This window comes from Equus quagga, chromosome 11 (assembly GCF_021613505.1).
Source record: "Equus quagga isolate Etosha38 chromosome 11, UCLA_HA_Equagga_1.0, whole genome shotgun sequence".
NCBI classification, from domain to species: domain Eukaryota; kingdom Metazoa; phylum Chordata; class Mammalia; order Perissodactyla; family Equidae; genus Equus; species Equus quagga.
This window is the reverse complement of record NC_060277.1, coordinates 8,011,954-8,026,770: the sequence shown is the minus strand read 5'-3', so window position 1 is coordinate 8,026,770 and position 14,817 is coordinate 8,011,954. Positions and strand designations below refer to the sequence as shown.

General features: G+C 36.4%; 1 protein-coding gene across 5 annotated transcripts in view; it reads left to right on the top strand.

Moving 5' to 3' along the window:
• LAMA2 (laminin subunit alpha 2) overlaps window positions 1-14,817 on the top strand; it is a 531,319-nt gene that overhangs the window by 244,609 nt on the left and 271,893 nt on the right. For all 5 annotated transcript variants that reach the window (XM_046676887.1, XM_046676886.1, XM_046676884.1 and 2 more), the window contains 2 exons: window positions 2,862-3,002; window positions 5,401-5,574. In XM_046676887.1, the coding sequence (XP_046532843.1) occupies window positions 2,862-3,002; window positions 5,401-5,574 (315 nt within the window). The remainder of the gene's footprint in view (window positions 1-2,861; window positions 3,003-5,400; window positions 5,575-14,817) is intronic.

The following is a 14,817-nucleotide window of genomic DNA, read 5'->3' as shown; positions in this document are numbered from 1 at the left end:
TACATCGTGGCCCAAAGCCCCACGTTAACAAAACTAGACCATAATCACATAAATCACATTGGTAGCATAAAATATCTGGAGTGACCCCTGGCCCCAGATATACAAAGACAATCTTATCAGGCAGGATATTCCAAGGGCTTGTAGATTATCTCCAAAGAGCTGGTCAAGGGACAGTCTTTACAATTCAGAATGTGCAGGCTTGGAGACTGCAAGCCTGTTGAGTTACCCTTTACTGCAGCCTAGAGTAATGAAAGATTTCTTTGTTCCAGTGTCTCACATTTCATAGATATTTTACCAGCTACGGCCAACTTAAGTGCCTCAAGTATAGTTCTGTTGACTTTTCCCCTGCTGAATAACCTTTAATGACTTACCAGTTCTTAAAGGGAAAGATCCATATCTCTTAGGGTAAACTTACAGGTTCATTATCTGAGAGCAGGGACCCTGGAACCCAAGTAGCAAGTGAAGTGCCTAGCACAGAGGAAGTATTCGATGCATTTGTTTTGAAAGAATAAGTAACGGATGAACTTTCTACCCTTTGCGTTATTTCTTGTTCCCAGGATCTCTGCTAACATCACCCTCTCATTCTATCTCATCTAACAGGTCGAATTTTTAAACAATTCTTCATGATTTAGGTCAAAGTCCTCTCTGGTCAGAAAGTCTCCCCAAGCCTTCATAGCAGGAATCAGTCCCTCCTCCTCTGTGTTCCCATAATTTAACTTATTTCTGAGATGCACTTAGCGTATTCCACTATGCATTATGGTTGATTGTTAATGTATCTTTTTACCCAACTCTAGATGTTGGCTTTTAAAGACAGGGACCTTGACCCACGGATTTTTATACTCCTGAGAATTTCTACCCTAATGTGTTGCTTCAGATTATTAAATTAAATTGAGTATTGCAATTATTTAATCATAATTTTTTCAGGGTCATACTACCAGGCTAAAATGGAGCTAAGGAAAATGTAACTAATGTCTAAAAATGTCTAATTGTTGAACTTAGCCTGAATCTCAAAAAAGTGGTACTATAAGGATTCATTAGAGTAAATGAGAAGTAGATTAGACCAAGCGCAGAAGAACACAGAGTCCACAACAGCTGTGCTGTGTCCTCAGTGGATAAGCTAAATTATAATTATAGGTATGTTTCATCTTTTCTGCCTCTATACTCCTCTGAAGACACTCTCAACTTCAGGGCTTTAGGAATTTATGTGTCACCATAGGTCTGAAATTAGTTTGACTAGCTTTGCTGTTATTTATCATCTTGAAATATCCAGAAACTACCTTAGAAATAAAAACTAGCAAGAATGTCAGTGGCAATCATTCAATTTGCGTACCTATCAGGAGGCTAAAGTTTCACACGTGAAATGCGCCTAAGGACACTCCTTTGTTTAGGCTCCCACCAACATAGAGGTGAAGTTGTGAGTGAGTCATAGAAATGGAGTCAAAAGTTAACTTTAAGTAAATTGTTTTCTTAGATACAAGGAGAACCTCTTTATTTGTTTATTCTTATAAATTTCTCTATTTTTTCATGGTGCTCTCTCTTCTATTTTTCCTCTTATATTCTCAGATCTTATCATCCCCATCTTCTGCCAATCTTGGTTTACTCAAAATATTTTGATTAAACATCTACCAGGTGCATAGCACTTCACTATGCCTGAAAAACAGGGCCACCAAGAGATCATTTAAACTTAATAAAATTGTCTTAGGTGAGTGCTCAATGTTGTCCCAGGAACCCTGCCATTTTCTGGTCCTATAAAGAGAACTAAAACAGGGTTTCCACCTCTGAATAGGTTATATAGCTGGAGAGAACAGTCCTAGAAGATACAGCGATGGCTTTTTTTGTGGTTATAATAGAGTAGTGTAGAAAGTGCTATGGGAATATAGTTGGGAGAGAAGTTAGTTCTCTAAGGAAAAGGAAAGCTTCAGAATTGAGGTAATAGGGGAATTCAAGGAAGAGGAAAAATGTGGAGCAAATGCAGGTGTAGGGATATTGAGAATCTGTTTCCTGGGAAGCAGGGAGCCTTCATTTAGAAGTTATTAGTCAAGATTGACCATTCTTTACATTGAGAGATTACACCCTCCCCACTTTTTTGTCATGTAGTCTGCTTTCCCTGACCTGAGTCCACATTATAGCCCCGCCTATAAATAAATAATTTTTCAGTATATTGAGACTAGGTTAATGAAATCAGCCTAGAGAGCAGTCACTGAACAAGAATTATTTTTTCCCATAGTGTCACCATATGATTAGCTGGTTATACCAATGTGTGAGAGGAAGCACTGAAAATGAACCAGGGCAAACTTTCTTCCTGTTCTACTTAGTCTCATCAGGAAAATACTGTGGCTGTCTGCCCCAGTTTCTCCACCTGTCTGCTTCTTATGCTTGCCTCAGCTGTGTGTATTTTTAATGTGTAATATGAAAAGTATTTTACCATCTGTGTGATAGCCACGTTCCATTATACAGCCACATATTAGTTTAATGCCTTTAATTTTACCACATATCATGTGTTCTAGGAGGAAGTAGTTCAACAACAGAGGATGGTGACCCAATCTGACCCCATTTTAGTCAGTCTAACTTACTGCTGTATTTATCATCATGACGTGTACTCTATGCCCTTGACATACATGAAGATCAAACTTGTAACCTTTAGTACAGTAGTGTCTAATATTCTTTCCCATCTATGTGGTTAAAAAGAATATAGCTTAATAAGGAGCTTTTGAGCAGATTTTTAAAAACATCATTCTACTTTAAATATGTTTGAGAGGTAAAGTGAATAAAATACACTTCATATTTTCCTTAAACAGAAGTAGAGATGATTCCATACTTTGAAGGGCATCTCTGTTGCTAATTCACCTCTCTATTTATAGGAGAACGTTGAAGGAGGAGACTGTAGTCGCTGCAAATCCGGCTTCTTCAATTTGCAAGAGGATAATCATAAAGGTTGTGACGAGTGTTTCTGTTCGGGGGTTTCAAACCGATGTCAGAGCTCCTACTGGACGTATGGCAATGTAAGCGACAGCCTTTTAATTCTGTGTGCCGCTCCATGGGCCTGCTTGCTATTGTTATTCTTTTGTAAGAAATTTAAGGAGATTTTTTTTCTTGTAGTGAGCTTCTACTTCAAGTTATCACAAAGAAATGATGGAATTTTCTTTCAAATGCTATTTGTGTATCTCTGATCCAAGCCTTTAAAGTTTTGTTGGCAACAATGTGTACACTGGATCCTCCTGGAATAAGTAAACACTAGCCTTTTCAGGGTCCAAGATTAGTATGTGAAGCAGTAATGGAATTAATATTGTTTTAGCCACAAGGGCAGACGATTCAACAGAGAAAGCATCAGCTGATGATGTGGAGAATTCTGTATTCCATTTGCCAATGTTATTGGTATGTAAGTTGAGAAAGACTTCTTTATTATCTATATACATAGTACATATTACCCACCAGCCTTTAGGAACTATTTGATGTTGCATAGACCCTTTCATTGTTAAAAGGGGACACTACATTTAAACATCTTCCTTCTTAAGTGATTTGAAAAGTTTCAAATTCTTACCTTTAGTAGTTATTGGGCTTTTCTTCCGCTAATATTAACATTTTTCCTTCCCACTTCCACTGCCCACCACCCTCCTGATGCCTTTCCAGCTCTTCAGACAGGGGTCTGTCTCCTCCTGGAAGACCTCTGAGAGGAAAATGGGAACTTCAGGGAATTTCAAATAGCCTGGGTGGTAGCACTTAAGAATGCAGAGTGGCAGGAAATGGGCTGGAGAAAGAGAAGCCTAGAGGGGACGTGGAAAACTACACCATATAGCCTTGAGTGTGCTCAAGAATTGGATTCTTATACTTGAAAAGTCACTGAAGGATTTTAGTAGGAGACTGATGTGATCAGACTTGTGTTTACAAAGATCTCTGTTTCAATAAACAATCTTCCCAACACCCCTTCCTTTCAACTTTAATCAGCTAACTAATCTTTAACACAATTATCAAATATTTTTCTCTGCCTACATTGCTCTTAAGTGATCTGAAAGGTTATGTGTAATTTCTGATTGTACTGTTGTGTCTAAATTTGAATCTATACATACTTTATCAATTGTGTTGTTTTCAGAGCAGATTGCATAGAACCAGCAGCAAATGGACATCTAGTCTAACTTCCTCCTCTTGTTTGTAGACTCCCCCCGCCCCCCCAGACTGCTCCATTAATAGATCAAAGTTTCATGGTTAGCAGAGAGCAGAGGTGGCACTCAACCTTGGTTTTCAGAAACTAGGTCCACTGATATTTTCATTTCAGAAAGTCTTCTGGAAAGATCTTCCTCTGAATCTCACTGTGCTGTCTTAGATGGCCTGAAGGTGATGTTGGAAAGGGACAAGAAGGAAGTAATATATATCTTATTGTCTAGCTAGCCAATAAGTTTTTACCTGGCTTGTCTTTCTCTTTTGAGCAGGGCAGTCCCAGCAATTCCACAGCTTTGGGAGATGAGGAATCAAGTGATCTCTACATGAAGAAATTTTTAAAAATATTTCCTCTATGTATCATCACCGTTACCATTCTGTTCCCCGCTCCCACATCACCAAACAGCTCACACACAGCTAGTGGGCTCCTGGTAGCTGCAAAACTAGTATCCAGTATTTTGTCCTGACCAGGTAGGACAGTTTAAATTAGAATTGTAGCTGTCTACCTGCCCCTGGCTGGAATATAAGATGGAAAAGCAAATCATCATGCGTTCTCTAGTTCCTCCTTCGAGTTTCCTTTCTTTTCCGGGCCAAGGATCTATGCTATGAGTCCCTATAGCACTTCTGACCTCATGGGCAGGAGTAGGTACAGTATTGTGAGCTGTGGTCACAGCAACAGGCTTGTGGACTTAAATGTCCTTAAGCCTCACAGTTGAAATTAAAATAAATGGGAAAGGAGGAAATACTGAATGAAAATCCACCTTTCAGGCACTTGCATATCTCACTTCTTTTCTTCCTCTGCTTTACAAATACATGTATAACACCTTCTGAAATAATCTTTTCCATGAACAAAATGAAATTACTGGTGGAGTGAAAAATATGAAATTCAAAGTCCAACTATAAGATAACCTATATAACATTATACACATTGTGTAATTTTGAATGAATTTATATTTTTGAGAAAGAGGTATTTGGAATCACAATTTTTTTCAAAAGTATTGGATCAATAAAAACAGATTATTACATATTGCCATCCAAACTCCTAGAAACATCAAGAAAAAAACAACAATGAGCACCTATAATGAGTACATATGACAAATTTAATGATATTCACAACATATTTTTCTAAATATTTATCATTTTTTTTTTATTTCCAAAAAATGGACGCTACAGGAATATGGAAGACAAAAGAGACTGATGGATTTTTTTTTTCCTCAGTGATGATGATTGTGTGTTTTCTTCCAGATACAAGACATGAGTGGCTGGTATCTGACTGACATCTCCGGCCACATTCGAGTGGCTCCCCGGCAGGGTGACTTACATCCACCTCAGCAGATCAGCATCAGCAGCTCGGAGGCCCGCCGTGCCCTGCCCCAAAGCTACTACTGGAGCGCCCCAGCTCCCTACCTGGGAAATAAAGTAAGTCCATGTGGCGTTTGCTTCTTGCTACTTTGCTTTAGGTGATGAATAAAGAGAATGGATTTTATTTAGTATTTCTTTAGAGAAAGACAAGATCAAATATATACTGTATTGGATTGCCAGAACCAACTAAATCAGATGGAGTTGGATATTTCTCCCAGGCCCCATGGCCATGGCATCCCATAGCAGACAACTATACATAGTTAGTGTTCTATGTAAACTTTTTGAATGAACAAATAAATTAATGGAGCCTTTAGGATATTTTCGAAAAACAAATTGTAGATAGTGGAAGAAACTTTGCTGTGTTTACTTGAAACGGCTGTTTTTCTAGAGCTGTCTACGATGAGATACTTACTGAAGTTTTCTTCATCCATTTCTATTTCACTTCAAAACTGATATTCAAGAGAGCTACTTTTCTACCTTGTGTGAATGTTAATTGGAAATGAAATTTATTACATACCTAACTTAATGCTTGCCGTGGAAGCTTATGTAAACAACGTATTTCCTGGAGCTCAGAAAGCAAGTTACCCTAAAAGAAGTGCCAGATTGAAAGCACATGTTTATTTTAAAGCCCACTCACACACACATAAAAACACACACAGATAAACAAATGGAGCAGCCTCGGAAATGCAGGCGCTTTTTACCCCCCGTTTTGGATTAACTCTGCCTAGATGGGTGCCTTGACTTTTATCATTTTATTTTATTTGACTTTGCCTAATAATTTGTTGGAAAGAAAATTTGGTATAGTGATTCTAAATCTAAAAAACTTCTAAATCTAAAATAACTTGCTTGTTCTGTGAAAATTAATACCTTGTCAGCTGATAAATTATCTAAGCACAGCAGAAACTGTGACGGTCACAGAAAAATCCCTTAGCAAATTGATACTATTTAAGCCTACTTTCCACCTATAAGAATGTGTTATTACTTTTGAAGAAATCTTCATTGATTAAACAAATAAAAATATTTTTATAGTTAGTGGTTCTCTTGCGTGGCGTGTGAGGATTGAGATAGAAAAATTTAGGAATTCGTATGCTACTCAGTGAATGGCAACTGGTGGTTTTAGCTGATTGAAAAACTAATTCATGGCCAGTTTCTTATTTTTTAACAGTCTTCTAAAGGCTATTATGAAAAATGTGTAAATGAATAAAACACATTTTCAATGAATATGAATTTTAAAAGAGAGAGTGTATGTTCCATAAAATTATACAGCTGTAATAAAAATCTAATTAAACTTTTATTTGCAAGGCCCCTTGCAACAAGAAGTCATTCTATCCTATTCAATTTAGGAACCTCTTATATTCCCAATAAGAATAAAATAGCACATAAGACTTGAATGCCTATAGCTTAATACTGCCAAGAAAAAAAAATACATACATAAACTGTCTTTTTTCTTTTTTCTACTGCTCTGAGGGGTTCAGAGAAGAGCAGGGGTCAAAACTGGGTTAGTTTTGGAGTTGTTATTTTTCTTATGATGGTGAAATTTATTTAAGGGTAGCTTATAATAGAATATTCTTTACCATATTTTCCATCATTTCTTCTGTGGTCATATGCTTTTTCTTTCTGTTGGCTGAAAATCAAACTGACAGAAGGAAAACAAGCAAATGGGATATTAAATAACATCAGAGGAAAGAATTTGGATATCCTCTTCATAGTCTTGGTTCCCAAAGATAACTTCCCTTATCCTGGCTGAACGGTTTCTTATAACCACCCACAACCAGCCACTTCATATTCCCCCCCAGATCCTTTTCACATCAAAAAGCTGTGCTTGCCCGTGTTTCAATTCCCATTCAGTGAACAAAACAATGGTAACAGGGTGTGCAAATTGTTTGAATATGGAAGACATTTTTTAATGCAATGTGGAAACCCTTGGTGGTTTCCTGTCAGATATCTCAGTATGAATGAAACAATTTGCCTTAATAACTGAACCATATAAATTTTTGATACTACAATAATACTGAAACTCTCACAAATTACCACTGTACATCTTAACTGTCATGTCACATCACGTAAATTATAGTCGTGATGATATGCTTAGCTTGGTTGATTTACTCTCTCGCTAAGGAAATGGAAAATTGCAGGGCCTTGTTTATAAATTCAATAAAGCCACTTTTCTAAATAGTTGAGGCTAAATTCTTTACCAGTAATTGCTGTTCGAATCAGAGCCTTTGCCAGAATCTGACAGAAATAGTCTATCAAGAAACTGGTGCATCTGCTTAGATACTGAATTTCATTTAGATCCATGAGGCTGTGGGTACGTAATCTTTCCTCTGCTTTTTTAGTGTCAATTCATAAGTTAAAAAAATATTTATGAGATGCTATTAGCTTTTCCTAAATATTTATATAACTCATTTTCAAACATTTTCCAAATCACTTGTTTATAAGGCTACTTATAACAGAAGGGAGACGTGCTCTGCATATTACATGATAATGAAGATACCACAAGCTCTTCCTTCTCTTTTTAGGAACCTAACCCCAAACAATAAAACTGCTGTCACGTGGAATACGCTTTGCTAACATAGAGGTCCTCCTGATCCTAATCAAACTCAAGAGCGCTAGCCAATTTAGCAAAGGAGTACTTTGTATCCGAAGAAACATTTTTATTGACTACAGTGCCTCTCTGGAGTAATGAGGAATACCTAAGTGAATCTAAGTGTGTATGTGGATGGTAAGCGAGGCCCAGAAAAACAGTGCATTTTTATACTGCCCATTTAAAAAATTTCCACCATGTCAACTAGGAGTTAGTTCCTCAACAGCAATCTTGAAAATGTTTTTTTCTCATTTGTGACTGAAGATTTAGCACAATTAACACAATCAAATGTTAATCCTCCCCCCCACCCCACCCCTTCTAGACAGTCAAAGAGCATTAACTCAGGCACCCACAGGGCTTGCTAAACAGCATTTCATTTTCAAATTGCTTGGCAAATGTTAATGTTTGGCTTTGGGACGTTTGTTTAAGCCTGGATCTAGGAAGGAACTGGGGACAAAGAATCCTGCTGCTTTGCTACAGACTACAGCTATTCAGAAACAGAAACAGTTTGCATATTTCAGAGTTGGAATAATTTACTGCTTTCCTAAACCAAGTGCTACTGGAACATTGAAATAGTCATTTACTTAAGGTTACCCTAGTGGTCTGGAATAGTCACTGCAGCTTCCAAAAGCAATTCTGTTCGCGTCTGTGGAGTTCCCTGAGAATCTGGCTTGGCCTGTCCACAATTCCTGCACTACCATTAAGGTCTGAAATTCTGTCTGAGCACTGTTAAATTAATCTTATGTGATTTGTTCTTTAAAAAATAACGTTTACTTGCTGCAACATTATGCTGCCTTTTTCTGTTTCTAGTTTAGAGAATCTTTTAAATTGTTTCATATAGTTGCCAAGAATACCTATAGCCTAGTTTAAGATGCACATTATGAGTCTGCTGAAAAAATAGCATCTGGCTTCTAAAAGCAATCTCTGGTACTTCTTTGTTGTGCTTGCTTGACTTTCAATTCTGCCTGTCAGATCCCAAGTTAAAGCTGGGGATTTGAAGGAGATTGATGACTGAGATTTACAGGACAGGGTAGTTCTCTTTACATAAAAGGAGCTTAACAAATACTTTATGATTAATGCTACACACTTAAGAACAACAAAAAATAGTTTTGATTAGGTTGCTCAGAAATGACTCTTTAGTGAGATTTAATGAGAGTTGAAAGATGATTTCAATCTTGGTTAAAAAAATTTAAAAACTCACTAACAAGCATGATCCACTCTTCTTTTAGCAACGTAATTTGTCTTTATGACTTCCTTGCTCCACATGCCTCAAGATTATTCAAAAGTAAAGTCCAACCCTCTCCCCCATCCTTAACTTCCTCGGATTTAAGTCTTGGATTAAATGGAATAATTAAGAAGGTATTTATATGTGGAGAATGGCATGGCCATAAAAGTAAATAGGATAAATCAGCTGTGATTGAATTTTTATTCCATAAATCAGATCCCATCACGAATGATTTGATAATGGAGTAGTACCAAAAAAAATAAATTAGTAGCCTAGCATAAACTGACTGAATTATTAGGAGTAAAAGAGGAAATGTATTTATTAAAAAGCAAAACAAGCCAAGAACTCATTTACCGCCCATAGTTATGGTAATGTCTACTAGAGAGTGTTAGCCCAACTCCAGGTCAAACAGGAAAATCTCTTAATCTTATCTATCCTTGTCATTATATTATCTTGATATTTTTCCTAATTAAATTTATAAAACACTGATTCTAATATTGTAAATGATTATATAAAAGGTGATTTTAATATTCATGTGCATTGTTCTGTTTACAGTGCCTTATAATGAAATACAATAGGGACAAAGTTCAGTTTTTAACAATTGAACAACTGAACAAGTACTAAATAGGGGAACGTTCAGTTTAAGCACAATTTTATGAGAAAAATATAGGAGTTTACTTAACAGTAATTTCAGTGACTCCACTTTGCAATATGATTGCCAAGAAAACTAACATGATCTAGAGCTATGCTGATAGAATTTACTGGTCACATCAAGTAAGGTAATGGTTATACAGATTTTGCACAAAGCATGCTAACTAAAATATTCAACTTACTGGTGAATTTCTGTTTTTATCTCTGTTAAGATACATGACCAAGATCATCAGCTAATAAACTAGTATATCCCAACTAGAAAGAGATAGAGCTAAGACTGGAGTCCAGATGTGTCTCGTCCTTTCCAATTAATCACTTTTCATTCAACTATTTTTATTAGTTCTTGTAAGGCATTTAGCTTCTGGATAGACATGCTTGAGCAGCTTATCCAAAAGAAAGTGTAAGAAAGGAAACAATAAAGATAGAAATTTACATAAATGAAAATTAATGGAATAGAAAACAATATCAATGGAGAGGCCACAAATCCAAAAACTTATTTTTAAAAGGATTACAAAGCTCTTGCAAGATTAATAGAAAGAAAAGTGGGTAAATTTCCACACAAACAATTTTAGAAGTGTAAATAGGGACGTTACTAAAATTACTTTAGAAAATAAAAAGGTAAGAAAAATCATGAAAACTTTATACACAATAAATTTAGTTACTTATAAAAACAAGTAAATTTCTAGAATAATGAAAATTAATAAAACTGACTCAGGGGAAAAAAAACTGAAAAGTCATATGAACATTAAAGCAATTGACTCAGTAGTCAAAAAAATCTTCCCATAAAGATGACACCAGGTCTAATTTGTTTACAGGTGAGTTCAATATTATTCAAACCTAAAAAAAATTCAGTTGTACACAAACTTTCTAGAGAAAGAATAATGGGGATTATCCCACAAGTAATTTTATGTGACTTTGTGAAAGTAGGTTCAGACATCCTAAACAGAGCATGGACAATCTGAATCCATAATGCATAAAAATGGTAAAACTAAATCGCCCAACTTACTTTTATCATAGGAGTTCAAGTTGATTTAATATCAGAAAATCAGTTTAAGTGATTGGTCATATTGACTGATTAAATGAGAGAGAAAAAAGCAATTATCTCAATAGATGTAGAAAAATAAATAGGTAAAATTAAATAATGATTCATGATGTTTTAAAAGATTTGCAAAGTAGGATTGGAAAGGTACTTCTTTATGATGAAGAGTATCTACACAAAAATGAATAGCAATATTTAATATGAAATGTTGGATGAATTCTTTCAGATCACAAACATGAAAAAACCTTCACCATGAACGCTTTTATTTAACGTTGTACTGGAAGATCTGGACAGGGCAGTAAGATAAGAAATAAAAGAGAAATCAGAAGGGAAGAAATAAAACTGTCATTTGTCAGTGATATGATTATCTGCTTTTTGAACTTAAAAGATAAATTATTAATAAGTGAATCAAGAAGGGACCTGATTATTGTATAAAAGTCAACTGTATTTCTTGACATCAGCAAAAATCAGTTATAAAAAACACTTTAAAAAGAAGCGTTTTATAATAGCAATAAATATTAAAGTACCAAGGATTAAACCTATGTGGAAAAGCAAAGGGCCAACAATGAGCAAAGGAAATCCTCAAGGAAAGCTGGAGATGGGGTTTTAATCAAAACATCTGATATAAAGACTTAGCACTTATTTTAAAAAGATATCATAATTAAGACAAAGTGCCATTGATGTGAAAATAGATAAAAAGATCAATGGAACTGAAAAAGTAGCAGGGAAATATGACATGCATATATGGATCATTGATTTTTATCAATGACGATAGGACAGACCATGTAATAAATGGTTCTAGTACCACTGATTATCTAAAGAGAAAAAAAAAATCACTGCATGTCTACTGCACATTATACAAAAAATAAATTCTAGTTGAAACTGGACAAACAGGTAGTGTAAGACTGTGATCCCTGAGAAAAGGGAAATAAGTGAGGGGAGGCTTACCATTGCCCCAGATTTTTCCCTGGGTGCAGTTTCCAAGAAGTGCACTGAGGGAAAACTCAAACAGCATGGTCTAAAAGACAGAGACTGGAGCTCAGGGAGGCCAACGAAGCTAGAATATGTGGGACAGAATATTAGAGAAAAGGGATCTGGAGAGAGACAGAGACAGAGTGAGGGATCCAGATATCTGTCAACGTGTAAAAGGAAACTTCCAGCCTGGCTGAGTATTGAGTTGAATGGGAGAAATCTACCTGAGGCTGATGGAATAAATACCAAAAAGTACTAAGCGAAAATTCCTGGAGCTAACACAGAGCTGGTAATAGTTCGTTTTCCCACCACCCGAACTGGACCATCTTCATGATGGAGAGGACATCAGATAAAGTACTCAGAGAGTGTTGTCTTAGGAGAGGGGCAAAATTAGCCCCAGACTACAGGCTGCTCTGGAGTCCTCCCAACAAATCTTAAAAGCAAACCTTATAAGAAGCGAACTTATTCCAAGTAAATTAACTGCTTGCCAAAACAAAGTCCAATACTAATCGATTAATTACAACACAATCCAGCACCCAACAATGTAAGATTCATCATGTCTGGCATCAAATCAAAAATTATCGGGCATGTACACATGTAGGGACACATGAACCATAACCAGGAGGAAAATCAGACAGTGGAAACAGACCCAAAAATAACAAGAAAATCATGCCAAGGTACATCAGAATCAAATTATTTAAAAAAAAAAAAAGCAATGATAGAGATAAAGAGCTATCTTAAGATCAGCTGAAGAAAAAAATGGCACATTATGTATAGAAGAACAAAGATAAGAAAGATAGAAGGTTCTTGTCAGACACGATACAAGCTAGAATACAGTACAGAGATATTTTAAAGTATGAGAGAGAAAAGAAACAGCAACAACAAACAAACAAAAACTATCAGTCTAGAATTGTTTACCAGGTCAAAATATCTTTGAAAAGTAAAGAGAAAACGAAGAATTTTTTCAGAGAAATACAGACTGAGATACATTTTCACCAACACATCTGCACTAGAAGAAATGTAGAAATTTCTTCCAGTAAAAGAAATATGATAGCAGATGGAAATTTGTCCCCAAAAAAATAAATTGAGTATCAAAAAGGGTAGATAACACTGCTTTCTCCACTGGTTGCCACCTAACAGAAGACCTCAAGCTCGTCATCTCCTTAACCCTATGGCTTAACACAATGGTTTTTGAATGAATAACAAAATACACAAACTTAAAATAGAATTTCAGGCACTCTTTGTATAAAATTTTTTTAAAAATTGTAAAAAGGAAGACTGTGCCATAACAAGAACATCAAAAAGCCTTCCTTCTGCAAGCTACCTTCCTTATCTCAAAACTCAAGAAAGCAAAACCAGCATCAATTTGAAAGCGTTTCCATCAAATCTTAGCGTAAAACATTACGATTTTCCTATATCCTTTTCAATAACACTTTACACCCATGTTCCATGTGCAGCTCAGTGGAGAAGCATAGGGGACCAATGGAGTGCTGGTTCTGACACGCTAGCCCGAGTCCTCGTGGGACAAACCCCCAATATTCCTGCCTCTGCCACTTCCAGTAGATCTGACCCACCAACTGTTGTAGTTCAGTGGGGCAGTATGATGCCATTTCTGAACCTATCATGGCCAGAGTGTTCTTCATATACTGAGTTTTTGGTTTCTTGTAGTTTAATTGTTAGTAGTGGGAGAAAAGCAAGGTGAGAGGGAAGGCCGGGACACAGATATGTATAGAGGGACAATGGTGTGAAGACACAGGGAAAAGACGGCTATCTACAAGCCAAGGAGAGAGACCGGGAACAGATCCTTCCCTCACAGCCTCCAGAAGAGACCAATCCTGCTGACACCTTGATCGTGGACCAGCAAACTAGTACATTGTTTTCTTTCTTTCTTCATTTTCATGAGAATAGTTGAAAACTATTATTTTTGCAAGGGGAGGCTGTGGTCAGTTATTTTTAGTGTTTTGGTCCTTAACGCCTTTCACAGATCTGATTCAAATGCTGGATCTCTGCCTTGTTAGTTTTGGGATCTTGGACACATCCCATAATTTAGTTGAGTCTTACTTTCATTATCTGCAGAATGAGAGTTCCAGCACCCCCTCAGAAATGTGCAAAGCCCTCAAAATGCCCTTAACATACAGAAACTGTTCGATAAATGTCAATTGCTTTGTGAGTTTCTGTGGTTGTTTGCTGCAGTGATTTATATCAGAGGTAATCTTTATATCAATAAAAGACATTTGTTAAAGAACACTTTGTCCCCTGCCTATTTATTGCTATCAGACATAGCATCTGGTGGTGGTAAGGACAGGATATCATTAAAAATAAAATTGGACAATTACAGAGAGTTAGTTTTAGCCAAGTAAGTAGATTGTTTGACTTAAACAGCAGCTTTGTAGCAACGTGAAAAAATTAAATCAGTTAGCTAGCTTTTTGAGAGACCTGCAGAGTGTTTTGCATTTTATCTTGAAGACTCCAAAATAGAGCTAACGAGCATCGCTTCATGTCTTTCCAAGCATATAATGTGATAAGGATCTCACTATTCCTGCTTCACTGAAGACTTAGTGTTTAAGGGGATTTGAGATTTCTATCCATCAGTAACTGATTAGAGAAGTAAATTTTATAAGCATAATAAACATAATCAATACTCAGCAGCTATAATGTAGCTAGTTAAAATGAGCTCGTTAATGTAGACCCCAACCCAATACAACTGGTGTCCTTATAAAAAGGGAAAATTTGGAGGCAGACACTCATACAGGGAGAACGCCACGTGAGCATGAAGACAGCCATCTACGAGTCAGGGAGAGGGACCAAAATAGATCCTTTCCTCACAGC